General features: G+C 44.8%; 1 protein-coding gene across 4 annotated transcripts in view; it reads right to left on the bottom strand.

Moving 5' to 3' along the window:
- Window positions 1–27,923, bottom strand: part of EEPD1 (endonuclease/exonuclease/phosphatase family domain containing 1) — a 117,018-nt gene that overhangs the window by 20,469 nt on the left and 68,626 nt on the right. For all 4 annotated transcript variants that reach the window (XR_003795222.1, XM_029233422.1, XM_029233421.1 and 1 more), the window contains exon 3: window positions 21,361–21,412. Coding sequence is in view for 3 of the 4 variants with exons in the window: in XM_029233422.1 (XP_029089255.1) it covers window positions 21,361–21,412 (52 nt within the window). In the remaining variant the exon portion in view is untranslated. The remainder of the gene's footprint in view (window positions 1–21,360; window positions 21,413–27,923) is intronic.

Raw genomic sequence — 27,923 nt, 5'->3', positions numbered from 1 at the left:
TGCTAAAGTGCCTAAAATAAGAGCTTACTTTTAATAGGTAGCAATTCTAATAGGTTAAGTTTGGGTAAATCCAGCAATAGTAAGAAAACATAGGTGGCCAATAATCCCCGGCCAAGTTAGCTTCTGAACCCTGTGAAAATGAGAGAGCCAGGGGCAGGAGGAAGGGCGAGGGAAGGGAACCAGCATTTATTAAGTGGGCAATTTTCACGTATTATCACATTTGCTCCTAATGACAATCCTGTGAGGCAGTTAATAATTCTCTCATGTGACACGTGAGGAAAGCAGGGCTCAGAAAGGGAACACGGCAAGGTCACCCACTGCCGGAAAGTGGGCCGGGGAGGGTTAAACCTGGGGTAGCCAACTCTACTGGTCCAATGCACTTAACTCAGGAGAGAAGGCTCAGAAAACACAAATTAAACCAACTGCCCTGTGTGACAATGTGTGTGTGGGTCCTCTGGAGCTAAAAGCTGCACCACCACCACCCTGCTAATGTCAGTTTCCTCACCGATGCACCAGGCTGCCTGGGTCCTGAGGACGCTGCTCTCCAGGGAAGGTCAACACATCAGACTACAGGCTTCCTCCTGGTAGGGGCCAGGGACTGGTGGGACACACAGCCAAGCGTTTAGAGCTTTATAGGGGAGCCCTTGCCCTAAAAGCTCAGACCCCTGCTTCTCCATCCGTCCGGAGAAGCAATGGGCTTACCGCCCTTTCATCACTCTGCCCGCGAGCCCCAGCTAGGTCAGCTGCAATGAGCACACTCCTCCATAGGGACCCGAGAGGATACTGCAGGACTGTTCATCCTTGTTTCAACATCCTTATCATGCTGAGGAAGATACAAAGCAACCAAGGAGACACTCCCTCAGCCTCCACAACCAGCCGACATAAGCTGCTTTTTCAGAGTCAAGGGAAGTAACACCCACACGCCCCCCGGCAGCGGGGCAGCTGCTGGTCCTGGTAGCTTCTCTTCCGTGCTCCCAGGAGTTACTCAGCACATGTTTCCTGAACAAGATGGTTAAAAATAAGCACGGGGGGTGGAGGGGACTTTGCAAGGGCAATTATAAAATGGAGAGTAAGAGGGGGTTGAAGATTCATGGAGATGGAAGGCAGGCTAGGACGGGAAGGGAGAGGCATGTGGTGGGCCTGGGGCCCTCCTGTGGGGATTCCACACTCCTATGCTGCCACCGTCCTTGTCACCGTCCTCATCATCCCTTGTTTCTGCCCTTCAGGGACATTTCCAAAGGTTCTTCTCTTTGGATGCTAAGACTCTTAATCTGAGATGGGAGTTAAGACTGTGCTAGTAATTTTGGCGTTTTTTTCCCCCTTCCCTTTCTTTCTTTCTTTCTTTCTTTAGGCTGTGCTGTGTCTTAGTTGCGGCATGTGGGATCTTTAGTTGCAGCATGCGGCCACATGCAGACTCTTCATTGCAGCATGCATGCAGGATTTAGTTCCCTGACCAGGGATCGAACCCAGGCCCCCTGCATTGGGAGGGTGGAGTCTTAACCACTGGACCACCAGGGAAGCTCCTCCCCTTCTCTTTATTATTTTTTAAATTATTTTTTAAAAAATAAGTTTATTTATTTATTTTTGGCTACGCTGGGTCTTTGTTGCTGTGCGCAGGCTTTCTCTAGTTGCAGCGAGGGGTGGCTACTCTTTGTTGCAGTGCGCGGGCTTCTCATTGTGGTGGCTACTCTTTGTGTGGAGCACGGGCTCTAGGAACGCGGGCTCAGTAGTTGTGCCTCGTGGGCTCCAGAGCGCAGGCTCAGTAGCTGTGGCGCACGGGCTTAGTTGCTCCACGGCATGTGGGATCTTCCTGGACCAGGGCTCAAACCTGTGTCCCTTGCATTGGCAGGCAGATTCTTAACCACTGCACCACCAGGGAAGTCCCCTCTCCTTCTCTTTAAATTGAGGTTTATGTTCTGGTATCAGTAAACACAAGCTCATTATAGGACAATTTGTAAAGTAAAGAAACAAAGAAAAATTTAAGTAGAATATCATTGTGCAAAGACAACCACTGCTAACATTTTTGGTAGACTCCCTTCTAGGATGTTTCCTATGCATTTTATTAATATATGTATATCTGTTTATTCATAAAGACACAGTTTTGTTATAACTGTGCCACATTATTACAAACTCTTCCAAACTCACTTCATGCACCATCTAACATGCTATCATATGGACACAATGTGCTATCCCCCTGGTGGTGGATGTTTCGTTGGCTGGGAGGAATTTCTGCTGTTTGGGGGCTCATTTCATTTCAATATAAACATCCTAAAATCACCTACTATGGTAACAATAAAACCTCACCACTCTACCCTATGTGCTCACAATGGTTTCATCCACATGTTTAAAAAAAGGTCCTAAGTTAAAGTCGTAATGTTTTTGTTTCTGAACGTAAATCAAGAGGTTTTTTTTTTTTTTTTCAATATACATACTTGTGATAAACAGGTGGCAGCACAGGGGCCTAAAGAGTGAACGACCACAGACATTAAGCGCCCGAAATGTACCATCAAAAAGGAAGTTAACACACTTTTTTTAGATCTCCGACTGACATAAGAGGTGGGAGTCTTCGTAAATAGTTTAGCTTCTTTCATCTGCAGATAAACAATTCTCACTTTTATTTTTTCCCCTCTAGGTTTGTTTTTAAAGTCTCTTTAGAGAATCTGTCCTGATGTCAACCTGTATCTGCTAGGACCGTCAGGTGCGAAGGGCCGGGGGGGATCACAAGCCGGAACTCAGTGGGAATGTCCACTGTTTGCTCTGGGGCCTTAAACAAAGCTGTCCAGACTCGGGACAGGAGCCTCCACTCCTTCAGTGGAAGAGTCCTTCCCACGTTCTCAGAGCTTAAGTGGGTCATGTTCATTAGTTAACGGGGAGGTGAAGAGCGCAGACTTGGGAGAAAAGCTCCCAGGATCCAAACTTTGGCTCTGCCACTTACCAAGAGTTTTGACTTTGGCCAAATGGCTCCCCTGTTCATGCCTTCCCTCTCCTCGGCTGTAACAGGGGATAGCAATCATTCCCGCCTCATGAGTTGGATATTTGTAAGGCGGGGTGCACACGGCCTGGTGCACGGCAAGCCTCCTCCGTGTTCCTGTGGTTGTCATAGAGACTGGGCTCCCCCTCAGCATAAGGCCAAGGACACAGGATCCCCGTCTTCGACTCTCCACACGCGGCAGCACAGTTCCCCAAACGCAGCAGCTGGGGATGTGGTCAGGAGTAGGGGTTGCAGCCGAGTGCCACCACACTGCATGCTGGAAGGCAGAGCCCCTTAAAACTCAGATATGGACGGAGAGATGGAACACGGTAGTGTTCATATTCTTCTCTGGCGAGCACGAGAATGGATTCATCCAATCATTCAATAAAAATGTAACAAGCACTAACCATGTCGGTATCCTGGGCTAGGCTCTGGAGCTCTAACGCCAGCAAAAGAGACATGGTTCCCTGCCCCCCTGAGCTTACAGTCTGGGGATGAGGGGTGTAGGGGTGCCAATGCAGGCACAGTTGTTTATGTTTTTAAAAAGTTACAGTAATTATACTTTCATTGAGGTCATTTTAGTGCCAGGTACTTAACACGCATGAGTTTATTTCATTCTCACAACAGTCTTCTAAGGTAGGTGTTACGTTATTAGGATCCTCACTTGGTGGATGTGAAAACAGAGGCACAGAGAGGTTAATTAACTTGCCTAAGATCACACAGGCAGTAAGGACAGAGCCAGCATTTGAACCCAGGCAGTCTGGCTCCAGAGCCCATGATCTGAGGACAGCTGCCTTCTGTCTCTGTAGGCGCAGTTATGAATCAAATAATCAACCAAACATGCAACTGAACTTGTGCTGCAAAGGAGCGGTTAGGAGCCCGTGGGCATCCATGATGGTGGCAGTGGCGGTGGGGGTGAGTCTGACTTAGTCAGGGAAGGCTTCTCTGAAGAGGTAAGGCTTGCACTGAGAACTCCAGGATGAGAAGGTGTTAATTAGGCAAAGAGGAGAGGGGAGCATTCCAGGCAACAGGGGTATAGCATGTGCAAAGGGCCTGTGATGGGGCGGAGCCTGGAGAGTTTGTCGGACAGAAGGTCAGTGTGGCTGCAGCTCAGATGGTGAGGGGCTGAATGGTGCGATGAGCTTAAAGGAATGGTTAGAGACCTGGTCATGCAGCCCTGTGGGCCTGAAAGGAGTTTGTTTCTTACCCTCTGAGCAATTCTAAAATCAACGAAGGGCATGAACAACAGATCTGCATTTTGAAAAGGCTATAGGGTTGCAGTGTAGAGTTATCATGGAGAAAGGCCAGACCAGTTAAGTAGTGCAGTAAGTGATAAGGGTGGCCTGACTGACAGGAGAGCAGTAGACAGATCTGAGAGATAACTGGGAAATAAGCACAACCTGGATCAAAAGAAAACAAACGCTGCTATGTGAATGTTCATAGCAGTACTATTCACAAGAGCCAAAAGACAGAAACAACTCAAATGTCCGTCACCTGATGAACAGATAAACAAAACGTGCTACATCCATACTCTGGAACAGTACTGCACTAACCCCCCCAAATGAGGAACTAATCCCTGCTACCTCATGGACGAACCTCGAAAACATTATACTGAGTGAAAAAAAACAGATACAAAAGGCCACAAATTGTATGATTCCATTCACATGAAATGTCCAGAAGACGCAAATCCAGAAACAAAAGGCAGACAGGCGGTCGCCAGGTGCAGGGGGAGGGAGGGATGTGGAGTGACCGCTTAACAGGTGCCGGCTCTCCTTTATGGATGATGAAAATGTCTTGGACTTAGAGGTGACAGGTGCACAGCACTGTGAAGCTACTAAATGCCACTGAATTGTTCACTTTCAAGTGGACTCTTAAAATGATTAATTTTATGGTATGGGATTTTATGTCAATAATTTAAAAAGTGACTTGGGCAATGGACTAGATGTTTAAGATAGAGCAGAGAAACCACTCTTTCATTCAACAAATGCCATGTCCTATTCTAGGTACAGCTGTGAAGTCGGGCTGTCCCTCACGGAGCCCTAGATCAGGTGGGGAGCAGGGAAGCAGGGCCACAGCCCTGGGGAGGCCACCTCTAGACAGGGTTATTCCAGCCTTCTCTCCACATGGTTATATAATGCACCTGGGAGAGACATGCAGAGGCCGGTAATTCTTGGAATATAGGCTCTCTGAAGCTTAAAAAAGACAGTTTTAGGGCAAATAAAATAAACCCCTTGCCCAAATTAGACACTAAACTTGTGAGTAATGCTGGAAACTAATTATTCTAAGTGAGAGCAGGTCTGAAAATAGCAAAGCGTTTTGGAGGACTTTGTGGCTATTTTAGAAGAGCGTAGGAGAGCTGCAGGCAGAGTGAAGTCCCACAAGTTAGAGCAGAAACACTGGGATGGCCATACCACGGCTTGCACCAAACATGCCATTCCACAGATGCTAATGCTTTTACCTCGCTGGAGAAACACGCCAGCAATAAAGGTGGAGGACACAGAGTTTCATTTAGTACTTCCTACTGACACGCTGAACCAAAAACTCGACAGGAAATGTCAACCATACATGTTACAACATTTTACGTGTAAAGGAAAAAGGCATCTGCCCCAAGATGATGAGAACATTGCCTAACACAAACCATGTTGATTTAGCCAACCGTAGTTCTTCCTTTTATAGAGTCCTCTTCCCCCTTTGACATTTTCAGGTAAACAAGCTCAGAGAACGAGTGAGACGGGTATAGATGGAGGAAAGACGGTCTCTAAATCCCAACAAACCATCCCACAGTACAACTGATTACTAAGAGCAGTTTTACCCATGAGCAACAGAAAGCATAGGGACAGGGAGAGAGAAAGCCAACACAAAAGGGTGGGAAACAATTATGTAGGTACTTAAATCCGAAGGAAATAATGGAGGAGCAGAACAAAGCCAGCAGTTCACATCAGCTCCCCAACCCTAACCCTCCCACAGGAACACCCACATATTTTTTTAAAACCCCAGAGAGATATTTTCTCGATCCGTAAACACTGCAGACTAGTTCACTCTTAGACTCACTCTAGACGGCAAGGCTCCAGCACTGCCCATACGTGTTTCTGTGAATAATGCAGAGTTATTTAGGAACTGTCACATTAAACAGAATTAGTACTTATGGACCATTCAGGGAAATTGCTCTGGTTGCCATTTTTCTTATAAAACTCCAGCCTCCAGCTATATTCTAAATGGTGTTTCTGCAGCCTGTCCGTCTCAGCAGCAATAATCATAAAGACTTCAAAGCTGTGGGTGAAAGTATTACGGATTCATGACTTACTTTATTTTGACTTGCATTATGCCAAATCCTAGTCTCTAAAGCCTGCATATTTCCTATTTTATTTCAGGGCAAACCACATAGATTTGATTGTTCTTTTCTATGTGGGCAGCCAGGGATAGAAAGACCTGCAATTTTTCACTCCCAGACACTTTATGGCAGCAGGAACTGTAGGTGGTAGTTCATGAAAATAGCATCCTCATTTTGGAGAATGTCCTGAGACCCCTTGGTTCTCAATTTTTTTGTGCAAATGGGGAGAATGGAAAGCCAAATCCCCAAACTATCTTTCAGTCAACCTCCCTTCCCATCACATTTTTGGCCAGAGGCAAGTAAAAATAGCCAAACTGTCTGATGTTAGTTTCATAGGCTTTTCAGGCTCCTTCCCAATTACTGGGAGTGGGTGGAGTGAAAGCAAACAGGACAGAGGGGAGTGACACAAAGATCAAGTTACAACCATATGGGGCCACATGGACGTCATGACAGTGTCCTGCAAGCACAAGGATGACTCCATATTCATGGGTTGTAACCCCGGTGTCCTCTTTACTAGAACGCTTGCCATGAGCCAAGTACCACTGCTGGCTCTTTACACATGCTGTGTGATGTGACCCACACCACGGCTCTGTGAGGGAGGCATTCTCCTTGCTCAAGAAATGAGAGATGTAGGGCTGGAGGGGATAAGATCACCCATAGGGCAAATGGCTGCGCCAGGACCCAAATCCATGTCCGTGTTCCCATTATAGCACGCAGCTTCCAGCTGAGGCAACTACAAGGAGGGCAGTAATAGGATCAAACTTGCATTTTAGGAGGGTTACTCTGGTAACCATACAAAGGAAGGATTGAAACGAAAATTACAGAGACCAAGAAGTAATTTTATATGTTTTAACTTTTCTCTCTGCTTCCACATTTTCTAGACATTTCACTTTTCTAGAAAGTCATAGTATAAATACCAATTAATTGGCTTGAACTTTGTCCATGAAGAAGATGTATAAGCACACACACACGCTTTGTTTTTCATAAATAAAAGGTGTTGTTACTAAATAAAGCACCAAAAACAACATAAAAAAAGTCCCTCCCACATCCTAACATGAAGGCTAGAAATACTTATTACTTCTTCCCCTCTTGTTCACAAACATAGCCAAGCAAGCTAAGTGCATAACAAGGACGTCTGGGTGATGAGAAACAAAATGAACAATCGATACGCGGCCATTTATTTTCTAAGTAGAGGTTTCAGCCAGATGGAGAGAGGGAGGGAGACAAAGCATGCCTGACAGAGAAGATTAGCAATAACGCAAAACTACAGTCTCATGATTTCATAATCAACGGGGAAAAGGCTCTAATGCCCCCATCCCCACTCAACCTTGGAGCTGGTGCAAATGTTGGGAATTCAGGCAAAAACCCAGAACTTGTCATTTTCCCTTCCAGGTTCAGCCCTTTGGCTTGTTAATGCCGGGGATCTTGTTTTAGTCCTGGGTACTTCTCATCCCTCTGGATCCCTAGAGCTGGACACAACAAGAAGATGTTCTGTGACACAACAGTGATTCTACAGAGCCACGAAATCTCTTGACTGGCCACTTGTGTAGGAAGCCACTAACTGCTAACTAGGAGGGCAGGTAATTTTACAGTAACTCATATATGGAGAGCTGCTTTGTTTTCCCTGGCTGGCTTCTTCCAACCTAATTAACTCTGCATGTGAAAATAAGCCTGCATTTCGTGGACAAGGGTTAGGGGGGACAGACAGGGCAAGAGAAGGAATGGGGCGGCAGTACAGAGTGCGGTGGGGAAACCAAGTCTAGGATCTAGAAAGGGGTCCTGGATTATGCTCATAAGGGATGTCAGTATACGGTTCTGAATTTCTGCAAAGATAGATCAAAATCTCTAAAAGTGGGTTGGATGCTTTCCCAGAAGTTGGGAGTCTTGTTAAGGCCCAAACTCACCATTTCAGTGCCTCCCAAAGGTTAACAAAAAATACTTTATCAGCTGTAGGAATTACTCGTTCTAAGTAGGTGGTTAACAATCTGATAGATCTCTCCACTGAATTAATTCTGGCAAAGCAAGCCTTAATGACCAACTCAATCAGGATAATTTTACCTAATGAGAACATCCAGCATAAATGTTTTTAGCAACTGAGCCAAATAGTTTCACCTGCCAGCCCTTCCATTTCATTTAAAATTATAAAGAAGCTCGAATTTTGCTGAATACAAAGTCACGCTCTCAAGAAATGAGTGAATGAATCATTCACAAAAAGTCTCAGAATTCTCTAAAACAGTGAATTGAAAGTTCTCTCTGTACCAACTCATTGTTAGCATTTCCTGGTAAGAGAAGCATTTTAGGGTGGACCAAATAAGACAGGAAATTGCATATAACTCCTGTCATCATGGCTGTGTGAGTGTTTGTATAAGGTGATGGCTACATGGAACAATTTTGGGGGTAATGCAATGAGTTGGGCATATTTTCTTACTGTTCAAAAGCAAAAAAGAGTTAAGAGACTAACAAGGCAGGAGGGAAAAGTGCTTAGGATATACCCAAAGGTAAGCAGAGCCTTTCCAGTGCTGGAAAAAAATCCCAGAGCATGCCGTCTTCCCCTCTTTCAAGCCAAGAAATGGTCTAGAATGGCAGTTTTCAAGCATTTCTGACCATGACTCATAGCAATAAATAAATTTTTATATGTCAATCTGGTATATTCTATCCATGTGTCTGCCTGCCAACTGTGTAGGTATGTCTGTATCCATCTATCCACCCATCCACCTATCCATTCATCCAGCCAGCCACGCACTCATCCATCCATCAATCCATCCATATACATATACAATGAAACAAATGATGGTTGTAATTTACTCAATTGATTTCATAACCTATAATTTGAGAATTAAACTCAGATATTTCTTAGTACAAAGTCTTTGGTCTTACTAGAATATCAAAATGCTGTCTACTTTTCATTTTTCTCTTTGCCAAAACCAAGTGAAATGTTTTGTTGGACTTTATGTAGATAATGCCTTAGAAGTCTCCTCAAACAAATGAAATTGTGTCACTAAATTTGAACCAGCTTTGGGACACTGAGTAAGTAAGAGCCACTTTTCAGAAACCCCCAAAATAAAATACCCCTTCAGTAAATGTGGTGTCTAGGAATATAGCCAGCTTTCAAAATTCACTTGCTTCTAATAAGATTAGCAGCTAAATTTTCATCTGAAACAATGAAGGCCAGAAAGCAGTAGAATGACATATTCAAAGTACTGTCAATGAAGAATCATATCCAGAAAAACCATCTTTCAAAAATGAAATACATTCCCAGACAAAAAAAAAAAGGGAGAATTTGTTCCTAGCAGATCTTCCTTATAAGAAATACCAAAGAAAGTTCTTCAGGCTGAAAGCAAGTGACCCCAGACCAACTCAAATCCTCATGAAAAAAATGAGAAGAACCAGTAAAGGTAATTATATAATTATAAAAGACAGTATGAATACATATTTCTTCTCCTTTATTCATATTGTGTGAATATTAATACATGTATACAGTTGTATTGTTGGGTCTATAACATATAGAAATATAGCTGACTACCACAAAGGAGCTGAGTAGGAGTAAAGATGAGCTAAAATAAGAAAATGATGCCAAATGGTAACTGGAATCCACAGGAACATATGAAGAAAATCAGAAATGATAAAGAAGAAGGTAAATGTAGTTAACTCTCTAAAATATACTTGTTCTCCTCCCTTCTCTCATCTTCTTTAAAAGACATAAAAGTATATAAAGTAATGATCATAAGAATATATAGTTGGGTCTGTAGCATAGTTAGATGTAATATGTGTAACAATAGCACAAAAAGGGGGAAGAGGGAATAGAGCTACATAGGAGTAATGTTTCTACATCTCATTGGAATTAAGTTAGTATAAATCTGATAAATTAAGATGTACATGGTAAACTCTGGAGCAACCACTAAGAATATAACTCAAAAAGCATAGCAAAAAATATCATTAAGGAAATTAAAATGCTACTTCAGAAAATATTCACTTAGTGTAAAAGAAAGCAGTGAAAGAGAAAAGGAGGAACAAAACAGACATAAGGCATAGAAAACAGAAAGTAAAATGGCAGATGTAAACTCAACTATATCAATAATAACATTAAATGTGAATGGATTAAACAACCCAATGAAAAGGCAGAGACTGTCAAACTGAGTAAAAAACAATATCCAACTACAGGCTGTGTAGAGGAGATAAATTTAAGATTCAAAGATACATGTAAGTTGAAAGTAAGAAGACTGAAAAAGTTACATCATACAAACAGCAATCATAAGGAAGCTGGAATGGCTATACTAGTAACAAAAACTAGTATCAAACTAGTATCAAAACTAGTATCAAAAAATAGTCTTCAAAACAAAAACTGTTACTAGAGATGACAAGAGATTTTATAATAATAAAAGGGTCAATCAATCAGAAAGACATAACCATTATAAATATACATGCACCCAATAACAGAGCCCCAAAATACATAAAACAACAACTGTCAGAATTGAAGGAAGGAACAGACAATTCAACAAGAGCTGGAGACTTCAATACTCCACTTTCAATAATGGATAGAACTAAACTGATCAACAGGAACTGAAAGACTTAAACAACCACATAAACCAAACAGATCTACAGACATTCGCAAAACACTCATCCCAACAACAGCAAAACACACATTCTTCTCAAGTCACATGAAATAGTCTCCAGAATAGACCACACGGTAGATCACAAAATAAGCCTAAATACATTTAAAAGGACTGAAGTCAAGTAAAGTATCTTCTCTGATGACAATGTAATGGAATGAAATTAGAAATCAACAACAAAAAAATTGGTGGGAAATTCATAAATAAATGGAAATTAAACAACACACTTGCAAATAAACAATGGGTCAAAGAAGAAATCACAAGGGAAATCTAAAACAAAAACTGTGAGATGAATGAAAATGAAGATGCAACATACCAAAACTTATGGGAGTCATCAAAAGCAATGCTTAGAGAGAAATTTATAGCTGTAGATTCCTAATAAAGAAGAAAGATCTCAAATCAATAACCTAAGCTTCCAGTTTAAGACACTGGAAAAAGCAAGGAGATCCCAAACAACCCAAAAACCAAGGAGAAGGAAAGAAACAATAAAGATTAGAGCAGAAGTGAATGAAATAGGGAATAAAAAACAATAGAGAAAAATCAATGAAACTGAAAGTTCTTTGAAAAGCTCAGCACAAAAATGAGAAACCTTTAGATAGACTGACCAAGAAAAAAAGAGAGAGAAGATTCATGACATCCCCCAAACCTGCCTGAGCTCTAGCTGCCCACACAGACTGGGGAATGCTGTCAGGGGAAAAGCCATATAGATGTGGAACTCACCCAGTGCCAGTTCCTTCTTTGGAGGGTTGACATCTCTCCAGTTTTTGGTTTCTCTTAAGTGCCTTCAAATAGTTGTTTGCACTTTACCCAGAGTTTATAATTGTTATTTGAGGAAAGGTTAGTCTGATACAAGCTACTCTGGCATTACCAAGAAGTGGAACCTCCAGATGCCCTCTCAAAGAGGAAAGAGGGTGTCTCAAGGGGAGAGTCAGCACAAGAAAAATATTAACATGAACACATTATGTTTAAATCATAGGTTGGTTTAAAAAAAAAAATCATAGGTTAGACAAGTTCATAAAAGCAGCCCACCATTTATGAGCCACCAGAAGATGCCAGCAAAATTCTCTCTAGTTGATGATAAAATGATTCTTAGCAACAGATGGAGAGGGGTGATTTTTCAAGGCCCCCTTGACTTTCAAACCTGAATGAAATGATGTTTCTGCTTTTGTTATAGGTCTTGCTTTGGCCTCTGCCTGAGTTTGCAATCTATATGGCTATTATAAGATTTCTCTTCTTTTCCTCTACAAGTCCAGAATCAATTAGGAGACTAAGAAGTAATGAAGCTTTTAGAGTATGAAGACAAAGTAATGGAACCATCAAGGGGAGTGTCCCCAAGGACAACCATCACAGGTAGAAGACAGCAGTTGATTCAGACTCCCCAAGCAGTACAGCTCACCTAGATAAGACAAGCTCTAGGAATGCTTTCTTTCCCTTTCCCACTCCTATTTGTATCTAAATGGGTTCAAAATTTTTCAAAATGTTTTTTAACATAAATTCATTATGGATGCAGTATAAAAACAGAAATAGGTACCCAGAAATTACAAGAAAATGGATAATAGCATATACAAATTTTAAGTTCTATATAAAATTATTTCATAATACTTTTCAATAGAAAGCAAAAACTATTTTCAATAAAAATGCTTTGGGGGCTTCCCTGGTGGCGCAGTGGTTGAGAGTCTGCCTGCCGATGCAGGGGACACGGGTTCGTGCCCCGGTCCGGGAGGATCTCACATGCCACAGAGCGGCTGGGCCCGTGAGCCGTGGCCGCTGAGCCTGCGCGTCCGGAGCCTGTGCTCCACGACAGGAGAGACCACAACAGTGAGAGGCCCGCGTACCGCAAAAAAAAAAAAAAAAAAAGCTTTGGGTTAGAGGTTGGCTAGGGTAAGCTATGATTTATTAGATTAACTGGGACAGGGGCTAGGCTCCTAAGGGTTAAGTACCGCTGAGAGGAGATGAAGGTTGGTTGAGTAGGGTGGGAATTTACATTCAAGATAACTATGAGTACATGAAAGAAGAGAAATAGGACAGTAGCAAAGAGGAAAGTAGGACAGTAGGAACACATTTCAGATTTCAGGAGACCTAAATATGTCTCAAGTTACCAGTGAAGAAAATGATGCTAGAAAGAAAGGGGTGAAGAATGGGATCACAGGTACTCTATGAACCAGATAATCTCCTTAGAATAACCAATATGGGATCAACCATAAATCACGAAAAGGTAACCAAAGGGATGCTATTTCTGTGCCAATGGGATGCAGTCTCATCTAAAATCTGACTGGCCTCTAACCACATGAAGGACCCTCCCTGCAGACCCTGGGCACTATGCCTCCCTGGGAAGGGTGAGCCGTCCCACTCTGAGAAAAATTTCCTCACTAGGCTACCATTTCGTAATGAGAGAAGATATTTCAGCATTTCTGGGGTAGAGAAATGAGTCCTACCTACACCAGGGCCCAGAAGTATGACCCTGAAGGCCTCCATGGGGAAGCTTCAAGAATATGTAAATTCAACCGCATGTATAGGTTCATAGGTGCATTTTTGTGGATGGGGTCGTACAGCTCTCACCTGATACTTCAGAGGTCAGCCGCCAAGCACCACTGATCTAGAACAGGAGTTGGCAAACTTTCGGCAAAGGTCCAAATAATAAATATTCAGGGTTTTGTGGGTTATACCTTTTCTGTCACAACTACTTAACGCTGACATTGTAATGTGACAGCAGCCACAGACAGTGAATAAATGAATGGATGCATTGGCATATTAAAAAAACTTGATGTTTAAAAACTAGCTATCGCCACATTTGACTGGAGGGCCCATCATCATTTGCCCTGATGTAGAAAGACCCTCCTGTGCAGGACTCCCGGGCACTCAGAGGGCACTTCTGTCTTGGTGCACAGCCCCATCCTCCAGATTCCCTGCCATCCACCTTGTTCCTTCCCCCTGGCTCCTCCAGCCATGGCTGGAGGTCTTACGGGATCTTCAAAAGTTGATTCCATGGGCTTCCCTGGTGGCGCAGTGGTTGAGAGTCCGCTTGCCGATGCAGGAGACGCGGGTTCGTGCCCCGGTCCGGGAGGATCCCGCGTGCCGCGGGTGAAAAAGTTGATTCCAGGAATATTAAATGAATGATAAAGGAAATTTAAAAGGAAAAATGAATTACCTAATTATGTTTTGTTTTTTTCATATTTCCTTGGATGCTACGAGAACATTATGTGCCCCCAACCATGACCTGATTTTGTTTTGGTGTTTTGGGGGGCATTGCTTATCACTATTGTATTTAAATAAGTATTTGTTTACTTGTTAACATTTTCCTCACCAATTATGTGAGCTACATGAGGGTAGGAAAGATAAGCATCTTGATCACAGCTGTATGTGTCTCCCAGCCTAGTACAAAGCCTGACACAAGTACTTAATAAATATTGGTTGAAAGAATGAATACATATATTTTTACATAGTTGTAATTACAGCAGGTACAACTGCTTATCCTCCTTTTTGTAAACATTATATCGAATTTCTACAAGGCTAAATGATTATCATCTTTAATGGCCACATACACCAGACCATGGGCAGACCTACCACAGACTGTTTAAATCCACCCTTCCTACTGAGCAGTGAACTGCCTGCAATGATTCATAATTATAAAGCATGCTGTCAAATGCCTTTTCCACATATTTATGGATCATTCCTTAAATACACTCCTAGGAATCTACCTTGGTCACAGGGTAGGGGCATCTCAAAGGCTAATGAAATACACCACCCCAGAGCTTCAAAAGGACAGCACCTTGTCACTATCCTCCCTAATGAATGGGAACACTGGTGTTATCACAACTTCAACATTACATATCATTGTTTAAAAACCTTTGCCGGGCTTCCCTGGTGGCGCAGTGGTTGAGAATCTGCCTGCTAATGCAGGGGACACGGGTTCGAGCCCTGGTCTGGGAGGATCCCACATGCCACGGAGCAACTAGGCCCGTGAGCAACAACTACTGAGCCTGCGCGTCTGGAGCCTGTGCTCCGCAACAAGAAAGGCCCACGCACCGCGATGAAGAGTGGCCCCCGCTTGCCATAACTAGAGAAAGCCCTCGCACAGAAATGAAGACCCAACACAGCAAAAATAAATAAATTAATAAACTACTACCCCCAACATCTTCTTAAAAAAAAAAAACAAAAAACCTTGCCAACGTAATAGTACATTTAAAATGATCCTGCGGGCTTCCCTGGTGGCGCAGTGGTTGAGAGTCCGCCTGCCGATGCCGGGGACACGGGTTCATGCCCTGGTCCGGGAAGATCCCACATGCCGCGGAGCGGCTGGGCCCGTGAGCCATGGCTGCTAAGCCTGCGCGTCTGGAGTCTGTGCTCCGCAACGGGAGAGGCCACAGCAGTGAGAGGCCCGCGTACTGCCAAAAAAAAAAAAAAAAAAAAAAAGATCCCTCATTGTTTAATTTGCTGATCTTTGATAGCTAATAAAGCTAAAAGGAATTAAAAAGTCCTATTTTGAGACTCTACTTTTTGCTCACTTCAAATAAAAGCTTTTCGTAAACAGAGAAAGGTACCAGGAGCCCCTCAATACATTGTATCTTGTGACGGTTTTAAAAGAATAGGAGAAAATGCATCTTCTTCCCTTTTTGAAAATGAACTGTGAAGCCTGACCCATAATTCACCAAGATGCTCCATTTTCTGACAGTTGAGGTACTTGTGGTGTAGCCCAGCCGAGAGCCCTTTCCAGAACGGGGTCAGGGCCCAAGTGTGCAGTTTGCAAAGCAGAGCTGGTGAGCGGCTGGCTGTGGGGGCCCCTGCGGGCCTCAGCCAGACTCCACAAAGCGAACGGGGGGAGCCTGAGCTCCACAGGGGCCCCCATTTCTGCTCACTAGCCCTTCAAGAAAGGTAGCAAGCTGCCTGCTGGAAGGGATTTAGCCAGGAACATGACTACAATGAATTTAATCATGATTAGACACAGATCTGGCTGATTCCACTTAAAAAAAAACCTAACAGATACATGAATACTGACCACTCAAGATGGCATTCAAATTAAGCTCTATGTGAAGGACTAGGCCTGGGAGAAAAATAAACCCAGGGAGCTGAAGAATCTCATTCTGATATTTTAAAATCAAAACAGAGTCCTGTTTTGTAAAAGGTGTATTTTATGTTAAGATTCTTGAAGCAATTCATTTTGACACAGAGCCTACAAAGGGTGAGTCTGCTGCGTGTTCTCTACCCTCCTGCACGTTTCTCATCACCTTCCCTCCCAGGCCCCTGGACCCTCTGCCGCCCTCACACCTCTGAGAGGTCCTCTGCTCTCAGATGCTCCCGGACAGTGTCCACATCCCGAGCCCTGAACCTCTGACTGCCCTCCTCCTCTAACCCCCAGCCCACGTTCTCTGTCTCCCCTGCTGGGCCAAGGGGAGCTCATGGAGACAAACACCACAAGCCTGTGTCTGTTTCGCCACAAGGATTAGAAGACCTGGGTTTCAGTTCTCTATCACCTGGGCCAGGGACCAACCCTCTGCATCTGCTCCCGGCCCTGAAATATGCAGCGACAGCAGCACCAGCAAAGTCTGCTAAAGCCGATGCCCAGGACAAACGAGATCATGGAAGACAGGCAGCAGCTGTACTGAAGGGAGCCCTGGAACGGAGCCGAGTCCACCAGGGTTGATGGTAGACTACCAACACAACTGTTACGGGCCCTGGACGAGGAGGACACTTCAACACCTCTGGTCTCTGTGTCCTGTCTGCAAAATGAAAAACGACAGGGTTGGATCCCCTGAGCTCTGACATTCTGGTTTTCCACATATGCCATTCAAATGTATTTTTTAATATAAATTTAATTAATTAATTTTTTGCTGCATTGGGTCTTTGTTGCTGCACATGGGCTTTCTCTAGTTGTGGCGAGCAGGGGCTACTCTCCGTTGTGGTGCACGGTCTTCTCATTGCGGTGCCTTCCCTTGTTGCGGAGCATGGGCTCTAGGCACGCAGGCTTCGGTAGTTGTGGCACATGGAGTCAGTAGTTGTGGCTCTAGGCACGCAGGTTCAGTAGCTGTGGCGCACGGGCTTAGTTGCTCCGCAGCATGTGGGATCTTCCCAGACCAGGGATCAAACCCGTGTCCCCTGCACTGGCAGGCGATTTCTTAACCACTGCGCCACTAGGGAAGCCCCAAGTGTATTTTTATAACTTTATCTCCCTTGGTATGTAGTGCGATTTAGGACAGCATAAGCACTCAATTGTTGCACACACTAAATTAACATGAAGTCCAAATCACAGTGAAAAATACTGTGTGTAATAACAGAGCTAGAGCTTATGTATGTGCGTGTGTGTATGTTTACAACATACCACCACCAGTTACAGATAAAAGCACTTGGCATCCTTAGGTTATTCATGCACTTCTATGTGACAATTATTTACCTCCTATTTCCTTCTGAAAATCCCCAGGAAGCTACTAACTTCTAATTCCAATGTTGCCCACCACTAGGGTTCAGCTGGAAGAGTCCCTGACTAGCCACCGTGTGCAAACGTCAAGTTCAGTTTTTCTAGTCTCAGGCTCGCTGGTGAAATGTATATGCTTTATCTCACGTGAAAGCACCAAGAGGTCTTAGAGATCATCTGCTCTACCTGTCGGAAAACTAGACTAAGGGTGGGACTTCAAAGCTGAGATTCTGGGAAAAATATCTAGCAGCAGCAGGCATGAAGACCTGCAGGCATTTTGTCCCAGACAATTTTGCAAATGCGGTGTGGGCAGAGGTAGGGGTAGGACTGGCGATGGCCATGGGTTGGGCGTCCTGAGCCTCTAGGAGGCCCGGCTCACACAGGCAGCTCTTCAGGCAGGCTTGGGTCTCGGGTGGGGTCAGTCGGTGCTCTGCCCTCTGGCCCTTCCAGGGAGAGGGTGACCTCCAGCTGGAGAGAATGGCCAAACTATTGTTCGCAGCTTTGCAGGAAGCTGTTTGAAAGGGTCATTGAAAAATGATCTTACTAAATCAAGCTGTACCAATATTTTTATTTCCTTTCATGCAATGCCGTGTTTAAAGGCATTAGATGGGGTCTGTTTATAAAGCCTGGGAAACAAGCCTATGTGACTTAAGTTCAGAAAAACAAAAGCGTCCTGCTCTTAAAGCACAGAGAACAGAGAGAGTGGGATGGCATGCATCTGTCTCAGAGCAAGCCTTTGCTCTTGGTGTCTAATGGAGATCTGGTCAAAAAAGCACATCAAATCCAAAACACTTTTTCAAGGAAATGTCACATATCCTGACATTTACGCATAATAAGCCATCTTCTCAAGGTTCTAACAGATTTTTAGAAAAAGAAGCAATTATTAATTGTATGGTTTATAACATTTTTTTAATAAATGAAAAATCACTGTCACTTGTCTGGGAAATGGCTTTATGTGGTGTTGGTGGAGAAGAGACATTCAGAGACTTGACCTCCCAGGTGTGCCCAGTCTCCACCCCAATCAATGGCACCTGAATTAAAACAAAGAGCATTTGAAGAGGTAAAAACTGGGACTCTACTGATCTATGTATGGGGTTCACTGGGCAGGTGTTCACCATTCTCCTCTCCCTGCAGGTGAAACACAGAAGCCCCCAAACCAGTAAGGATCACTGGAGCAAGGAGCAGAGAAAAATCTAGAAAACAGAGCATGAAAAGGAGAATTTTCGCCTCTTCACAGTGTGATCAAGGACCAATTGTGAAACCCAAGACTTTTAGAGACTTTTAGAGGAAGGCACCACAGAAGGAATAGAAAGCAGTTTTATGGGTAACGAAAGGGGCCCAGGCCTCCGAGGATGTCCCTCTGCCAGGTCCAACAGCCAAACAGAGGCGAGGTTGGGAGGGGACCCTGGCTCTTCTACAACAGACTCTGTGCATTGCAGAAACCCAGAAAGCCTTGGCACTTCCAAAAATGGACAGGCTCTCTACCTAAAGCCAAGGAAAGTACAAGTCAGGCAAATGGCTGGTAATTTTTAACTGAAACGCTAGATCATAATAACAATGTCTAATATTAGGGAGAAAAAGCACTAGAAGTTTTATTGTCTAGGAGACTCCAAAACACTGCGGCTGCTTTTTAGCCTTTTATATTATGTTTTACATAATTTAAATATTTTACTGGTCAGGTTGAACCTGCAAGTAGCTGTGAGGGAAATGACCCCTTCAGAATAGCTTCCCTCTTATAAGAGAAAGACTATCTGTCTAGAAGTGACCAGTCCTACCGTGGTGGGACCTCAGGAGTTTAGTAATTGCAAAACCCGAAAGCACGGTGCCATTTGAAGCCCAGCTGCAAAGACAGTTGAAGAGGTGTGAGGTTTGCAGGATGTGTGTTTAACTGAGGTCATTCTTGCTGGCTCTACCTATTAAGTTAAATGAGACTATTTTCTTAATGAAAGGAAGAAGCAGGCAAACTAAAGATAAAATCTGGGTTCTTACCAAATATCATACGGTATCACTTATAGGTGGAATCTAAAAAATGGTACAAATTAACTTATTTATAAAACAGAAACAGACTCACAGACATATGGTTACCAAAGCGGAAGAGGGGGATGGATAAATTAGGAGTTTGGGATTAACAGATACACACTACTATATATAAAATAGATAATCAACAAGGACCTATTGTATAGCACAGGGAACTATATTCAATATCTTGTAATAACCTATAATGGAAAAGTCTGAAAAAGAAGAGGTATATATATATGAATAACTGAATCATTTTGCTGTACACCTGAAACTAACACAACACTGTAAGTCAACTATACTTCAATTAAAAAAAAAAAAAAAGAATGGAAAAAACAAAAAAAACCCAAGAAAACAAAAAAAACTGGGTTCTTACAAATAGACTTATGGTGTTTACTTCACTTTTGGTGTGAAAAAAAGGAGCTTGATTGGCCACAAAAGCAAAAAGCTGACACCTCAGAGGTTCTCTGTGAAGATGGTCTAGTCAACAGCAGAGATGGTGATAGTAAATGTTACTCCTCAGGGAGAACTTCTTGGACTTTGGTGCACAAGAATCACCTGGGCTCTTGTGAGAATGCAAACTGAATCACGAGGTCTGGGTAGGGGCTGAGATTCTGCGTTTCTAACAAGCTTACGATGCTACTGGTCTGCAGACCACACTTGGAGTAGCAAAGCTCTACGGTCCACAAAGATCTTTCCTTGTGGTTCTTTAACTAGTCAGGTGGATGAGAATTGAGGAGTAAAACAATTACCTGTAGTGAACACTGAGAAGAGAATTGGTTTTGGAGGAGTAACTTTTTAAAAGTTTCAAAAACATACAAAGAATCTTCATATATAATAACGTGGACTTAGTATGTTTTCATGGCTGGATTAAAGAATTACAATGAGTAATTAAGAATTAATATGAGTGGAGTGCTTTGGCATTTAGAAAGCCCATTCACTGCACCGACTCATTTGGTTCTCATGTCACCTCTCTGAGCTCAGGCAGGCAGCCCCACCCTTGTCCTACCTGTGTTACCAATGAGGCTGGAGGGACGTTAAATTCAGAGCCAGAGCTCAGACACCTCCCCCCCCCCCCCCCGCCTGGTGCTTAAAGACTTTATTTGCTTTAGTGCCAACCAGCAGATGGACCACTAATCCAAACATTTTAAATTCTATAAATAAGATAATATTGTTTGGGTGCTTATCTCTCTAGCCATTCTCTTCTACGTTAACCTTATAGATTCGAATTAACGCCCATAGCCACATACTGGGGAAGAGTCCTGAGCCACCCAGGGGAGCAGCTTGGTATGAGTTGGGAGGCCCGTGGGGTGGCACTTGGGCCTCCTCGGAACCTGCCCAGCCTGCTTTTTGGAGCCCACCACACAGAACTTGAACCCATAACTGGCAAAAGATCCCCAGCTGAGTACTTGACTTGAACGTAGAAAACCAAGACACACTGGATAGCTCCTTCCAGGGCTTAGGTGGGAGGGAGTTTCCCAATCCTCAGAAGTGGTCCCCACAGGGGCTCAAACTCATGAACTAGCTTATTAAACAGAAAAAGCATTGGTTTTGGAAATGAAACTCTGGGGCTCAAATCCTTACTCCGACACTTAGGTAATTTTCCTCTGGCAAGTTCCCTAACCTTGCTGCCTCAATTCTACCATCCATAAGCCCAGATAAGAACACACACAAGCAGAGATGGAGGGAAGCACAGCATCTGGCATGTGGGCGGCGTCCTGTGTGCGGTATTTCCAAGCACAGAAAGCCTGCTCCAGAGCTTGGCCCACAGCAGGGCGAGCCTCTGCTTTCACTCAACTCTGAAAGAGCCAAGCAAGGAAGAGTTTGCAAGTGTTAACGGCCTATGAGCAATGTGGGGCGTTTTGATGAAAATTTTGCAAGGTTCACTGACTGTTAAGAACACAAAATAACAGACCAACTCTGCTATAAGTGCTGTCTCCGGTGACAGGGAGTTGAGTTTTTCCTGTGTGTGGCACTCTGCTCTAAGTTTGTAAAGCTGGGGTAAGAGGCACAAAATATTTACCTTTTCCAGGGCCTCTCTGTCAAGTAGTTCTTGCACAGCTAGCAGCTTGATGCTGTAAGAAAAAATTAAAACCACACTTAGAAACAAAACATTTTATATCACCAAGCATCAGACAAGTCACAGGAACAAAAGCCTGAAATTTTAGCCTGCATTTCTGCATCACCTCCCACCTCAAGGTAACCTTTGGTTTGAACTGAAATGACCATTTCAGAACTATTAAAAAGGTTTCTAAGTTGTAAAAGTGATTTTACCATGTGATCCAGCAATTCCACTTCCGGGCATATACCCAGAAGAGTTGAAAACAGGGACTCAAACAGTTATTTGCACACCCATGTTCACGGCAGCATTGTTCACAAGAGCCAAAAGGTGAAAACAACTTAAATGTCCATCAGTGGGTGAATGGATAAACAAAATATGGTACACATTTTATATATGATGAAATATTATTCAGCCTTAAAAAGAAGGAACTTCTGGGGCTTCCCTGGTAGCGCAGTGGTTGAGAGTCTGCCTGCCGATGCAGGGGACGCAGGTTCATGCCCTGGTCTGGGAGGATCCCACATGCCGCGGAGTGGCTGGGCCCGTGAGCCATGGCCACTGAGCCTGCGCATCCGGAGCCTGTGCTCCGCAACGGGAGAGGCCACAACAGTGAGAGGCCCGCCTACCGCAAAAAACAAACAAAAACAAAAAGAAGGAACTTCTGGCACATGCTATGACACAGAGGAACCTTGAAGGCATTATGCTAAATGAAATAAGCCAGACACAGAAGAACAAATATTATATGACTCCACTTATATGAAGTCCCTAGACTAGTCAAACCCAAAGAGACAGACAGTAGAATAGTTGTCTCTATCTATTGTCAGGGGCTGTGGGAGGGAGGAATGGGGAGTTATTATTTAACGGATATGGAGTTTCTGTTTGGGAAAAAATTCTGTAGATGGTGGTGATGGTGGCACAGCAATATGAATGTACTTAATGTCACTGAATTGTATACTTACTAATGGTTGAAACAGTAAATTTTATGTTACGTACATTTCACCACAAAAATTTCTAAAAGTAATTGATAGTTGCTTATGTAAGCAACCTGAATAAATTCAGAGGAATATAAAGAAGAAAATAGTTGCCCATGTTCAGCATTAATCTTCCCTTGATGTCCCTTTGATGAGAACAAACAAATAGCTTAAATCACTCCTTATGAAGAGGACCTGATCAGCTGCTCATTTGTTACCGTGCATGGATTGAGCCCTACTGTGTGCAGGTGGTCGAGGGCTCCTGATGACTATGACCTGCTCCCTGCCCACGAGGAGCTCACAGCCTCTTGGAGGCCACAGTCAGAGCAGAAGAGGACCAGTAGGGTGCCGAGTGGACTTTCTGGGGCACAGAGGGGAGCCCAGCCAGGCCAAGGTCAGAGGTGGCTTCCTGCAGGAGGGACCAGGTCAGCCTTGCCAGGGGAGGGGACTGGGGAGAAAGGTGACCCGCAGGGAGACAGCGGGGGCAAAGGCACCAAGGGGAGAGAAAGGGCTCGAGTGTACACAACTCATCAGTTTCCAGTTTAGGGACCAGAGTCCAGACTGCAGCCAGCAGCTGAAGTGAGGGAATTCACACATGGGAGCAGGTTTTACAGGGGAGATATTTTCCCTTTTGTGACAAATTGCTTTTGAAGTGTTTGCGGACGCAGTGAGCAGGCGGCCAAGGCTGGACAGGCCAGCACGCAGGAGGAAGCAGGAGCTCAACGAGACTGTTTAGGGGTGGGTCAGCTGTCGATGGTGTCATCGTGCTCCTTCCCCACCCAGTTAATCTGCTTGTGGTCGCTGGTCACTGTGTCCCCACCAACTTGCACAGGTTCTCTGGAGCAGAAATGGGCCCCATCTGTACCACACACCTCCATCAAAAGGGGTTATGCCCATGATAAGATTCACCTCCACGTACAGAATTCTTCATAATCTCTCTGCACAGCTAAGCAAGCACTGTCTAACCAAATGCAAAGGTTTACTTTAAAGCAACTTCAGCAAGTGCAATAAAGGTTTTCAAGGCCTACAAGAAACCACCACCACTACCAACAACAATTTAGCAGGCATCAGGGCTAATGGACAGGACCCTGGGCATTCCCTCTGCTCCAATCACTGACTTTCCTTCGTCTCTTGGATGGGTTTGCTTTTGTTGTTTCTCTGGCTTGGAACAGTCTTCCCCAAGATCTTGACAACAGTGACTGCATCCCATTGCATCATTTCAGTCTAAGTGCAAATGCTGCCTCTTCCAAGCAGCATCCCTGGTCACCAGGTTCGTTTTTGGTTTTTTCTTTTCAGTGCACTTACTGGTACCTTAAAACATTTTAGGGTGCTTTTGTCTGTTTCCTCCCAACCAGCACTGGAAGCTCTTTGACACTGGGAGCTCAAGGGTCTTCTCACTACATCTGCAGTGTCTATAACTGACACAGGAAGGACAGTCAGGAATATTTACTGACCTCCAGGCAGGGCCCAGGGGCTTAGAGGCCAAGTCGCTATCAGTGTGGACAGCTAAAATCACTGGCAAGCCTCAGTTTCTCCACCTGAAAAGGAAGGCCTCCAGTGAGATGACTGTGTGTGTCTTCCCCAGGGTGAACGGTGCTATGTGCATTTGTAGAAATGTCTGCCAGGATGTGTCTGGTGGCAGGTCAAAGCTATTGGCTACTTCTCAGTTCAGTCTGATTCCCAATGCACACCTCTAGATCCCCGGTTATCAATTTGGACAGCAAGTTATAGGCTAAGGAGACTCCAGTTGTAGATCAAGTTTCAGAAGCTTAAACTACTTCTGAAATAACCACTGGAAAATATTTTTACTGGAGGAATTTTTAAAATAGTTTCTCATTCCTGCCCTTCTCTATGGTCATGAAGTCCAGTTTAGGATCAGGTATCAGATATCGACAGGTTAGAGAAAAGGTTTAAACACTGTTAATACACTCAACTCTCTTCTTCTCCCTATTCACAAAGATACTACATTCAAACCACTGTAGAACATGATCTGAAAACCAACAGTTTGAGGCTTTGAATGAAGACGAAATTAAAACAACTTCAGTTGACTCTTCTTAGTCAAAACCTGAAGGATGTTGGTCCCTGCTCTCACCAGTTTACTTTCCTCTTGAACGGGAATGGCAAATACTTGGCATGTACACTCTCCAATCCTCTTCACCTCTTTCCATGGAACTCACCCCCTTTTAACTTAGATACAGCTTCAGAATCTTTCTGAACTCTCCAGTGAACCACAACCAATCTACTGAAGTTGACATGTGAGATTAAACCCATTTAACTTTTGCTCTAAAACCAATACCAAATAGGATTCATGTATTGGGTAGGGGCAGAAAAAAAAATAGAAACCTTTTCACACTACTAAAACCCAGCAACACAAAGGAGAAAAGATGGAAAAGATGGAGAAAAGAGGATAGAACACTCAAATCTAGAAGGTTTGAGTTTCAAAATGGAAACAATACATGTTAGTCAGAAGTTACTGCAACAGCTGCTCATAACATTGGATTTCTTCAGGAAGTTGTGTTTTTTTCCTCCTTAGAGCTATAATCTTTAAGAGTATTCGAGATGTTTCCTGTTATACAGCTATCCTACTGTTAGTTCTTACCTTATTGGAAACTCTTCAAGTCTGGAGTATTTATTTCAGTATTGATGGTATCAGATTCTTCTAGCACATCAGATACTCCCTGGGAGGAAATTTCACACACACGAAGACGCAATGAGCCCATTTCCCAAATCCTCCATTCGACACCTCTAACTTCTTACCCTGGAAGGGAATCTCATCTCTCAGTTTCGACTTTGCTCCCCCTTCCCTCCCTTCCTTTCTCCATTTCTCCCTCCTTCCTTCCCTCTTTCTGTCCTTTTGCTAATTCCACAAATATATACTGGCACCAGGCACCAGGAAAACAAAGATGAATGCAATATGGTCCCTGCTAGGGCACAAGCCCAGGGAGGTATGTCTCTCTGAGACTCTCCTGGGTTCCAACGTGGACCAGCAGAGCTGAGCTAAACAGGGCATGTCTCTCGGGTGGCCTGGTGCTTGGTCAGCATCCTCTGAAAACAGCAGGGCTCCCATCAGATGGGAGCTGCAATTTCTTTTTCGCACTTGACTTTGAGAAGAGAGGCAAATCACACAAAAGCAGCTGACAGCAGTGATTTATTTAGAAAAATGGCCATTTCGAGGCTAAGTTCTGAAGTCAAGATGGGCAGCACTTAGAAGGACCTAGAATGCATGCAATTAATGTTTGCTAAGTAAGCTACAAGTAGGTGAGGTGCTTGAGGGCAGATGTCTTATTCAGCTGGATAGTGGCTGGCACAGTGAGGTCTGTAACGTAATTTGAAGTGGTGATGGGGAAGGTGCCAGGAAGCCAGTGACAGCAGAGAAGAAAAGCAGCAAAGTTAAAGGGACAGAAGACGGAGGGCACCCCTGCAGCCTGGGGGTGGCTTAGAGCTGCAGGCTGAATGATCCTCAGTGACCCCCGAAAAGGCGGATAAAATGTAACTCTCTTGGTGTAGCAAAAGCACTTAAAGAGTAAACTCCCAACTACACAGAAACTCACGCTTCCAGAACAGCTTATGAGCTACAGGGCACCAGAATCAAGAATTCACTCTCGCTCCCTTTCTCTGAGGATTCTGGCACTTTGAGTTTCCAGTGCATTTATTATAGTATAGTGCATGAGATACAGCAGATTTCAATAAATGCAGAAAGGGTGTGATACAATGGAGCCACACATTCCCTGCGCAGATAAGATATTTAAGGGATATGTATTACGTACCAGGCACTACTGGATGCTGAGGACATGATGATGTACAACAATACAATGATACAATGCAGCCTCTGCCTTCAAACTTCTGAGTGTAAGGGAGGAACCAGGTAAGTAATACATCAGCCACGTGAGGAGTGCTCTCTAGAGGCAAACTCAGGGTGCCTTGAGGCCCTTTGCAAGAGCATAATAAAGCTGGGAGGCTTCCTGGGAAGTGACTGCTAAGCTGACACCTACGGGCTTACAAGGCAGAGAGGTGGGGTGGCAGGAGTAGCATGAGCAAAGGCACGAGGTAGGAGGTCAGGCGCGGCCCCTCAGGGACTGCACGCTGACCAGGGCACACAGGGTGCCTGGGGCGTGATGCAGGTGCTGAAAGATTATTCTGCAGAAGCAAGCTGGGCCAGGCCTCTTAGAGGGTTTGTTAAGCCATATTGAGGAGTTTGGCCTGTACTTTGGGGGCAAGGAGTGGCCACCGATGATCTAGGGCTGTGGTGTGGTAGAGGGCCCGGGACACAGAAGATGCCCAGTAAAGGTATAAAAATAGCTCTGGGGGGGCTTCCCTGGTGGCACAGTGGTTGAGATGCCTGCCGATGCAGGGGACACGGGTTCGTGCCCCGGTCCGGGAAGATCCCACATGCCGTGGAGCAGCTGGGCCCGTGAGCCATGACCACTGAGCCTGCGCGTCCAGAGCCTGTGCTCCGCAACGGGAGAGGCCACAACAGTGAGAGGCCCGCGTACCGCCAAAAAAAAAAAAAAAGGCTCTGATGTGGAGAAGGGATGGGGGCAGGGAGGCATGGGGGACAAGACCAGATGCAGCAAGGCCTGAGATGGGGCAGGGAGGCATGGGGGACAAGACCGGATGCAGCAAGACCTGAGATGGGTCCCGGGAAGAGATGATGGAGGCTGGTGCAGGGAAAAGGCACTGAGCTAATTCCAGACAGATCAGGAGCTGGCAGGACCTGATGAAGAAACACATATGTGGGATGTGAAGGAAATATCCTCGCAGCTCCCGGCCTGTGAAACTGGGGGCTGAAGGGACCATCTACTTGGGTTGCTGATGGAAAGTTATGTCTTGGACACAGTGACTTTGGGGCCTGTGGGATCTCTCAGTGGGGTGTGAACAGCAGCTGGCTGTCCCTCAGCAAGTTCTGGGCTCTGGGTGTGGACACCAGGAGCACAAGGACGGTGCTCCTGTTGTCCACATCCAGAGCCCAGGAGACTGTGCAGAGGAACAGAAGACCAAGGGCCATTGCCACTTAAGAGGCAGGCAGAGGACTTCCCTGGTGGCGCAGTGGTTAAGGATCCGCCTGCCAGTACAGGGGACACAGGTTCGAGCCCTGGTCCAGGAAGATCCCACATGCCGCGAAGCAAAGAAGCCCATGTGCCACAACTACCGAGCCTGTGCTCTAGAGCCCGCGAGCCACAACTACTGAAGCCCGCGCACCTAGAGCCCATGCTCCGCAACAAGAGAAGCCACCGCAATAAGAAGCCCACACACCGCAACGAAGAGTAGCCCCCGCTTGCCGCAACTAGAGAAAGCCCGCGCACAGCAACGAAGACCCAATGCGGCCAAAAATAAATAAATTTATTTAAAAAAAAAAAAGATTTACTCTCTAAAGAGGCAGGCAGAGGAACAGGGCCTGTCAGGGAAACAGAGAAGGAACCGCCAGGAAGGTGGAGAGAAAACCAGAGCACGTGGCCCAGGAGCCAAGGGGAGAGGGCGATGCAAGAAGTCGGGCGGGGGGGGGGGGGGGGGGGGGGGGGCGGTCTATGGGGGTGATTCTGAGGAACGCCAGGGAGG

The sequence above is a fragment of the Monodon monoceros genome, unplaced genomic scaffold (assembly GCF_005190385.1).
Source record: "Monodon monoceros isolate NGI ecotype Baffin Bay Population unplaced genomic scaffold, NGI_Narwhal_1 Super_Scaffold_2, whole genome shotgun sequence".
Classification (NCBI taxonomy): domain Eukaryota; kingdom Metazoa; phylum Chordata; class Mammalia; order Artiodactyla; family Monodontidae; genus Monodon; species Monodon monoceros.
The sequence above is the reverse complement of the archived record's forward strand: the minus strand, read 5'-3'. Positions and strand labels throughout refer to the sequence as shown.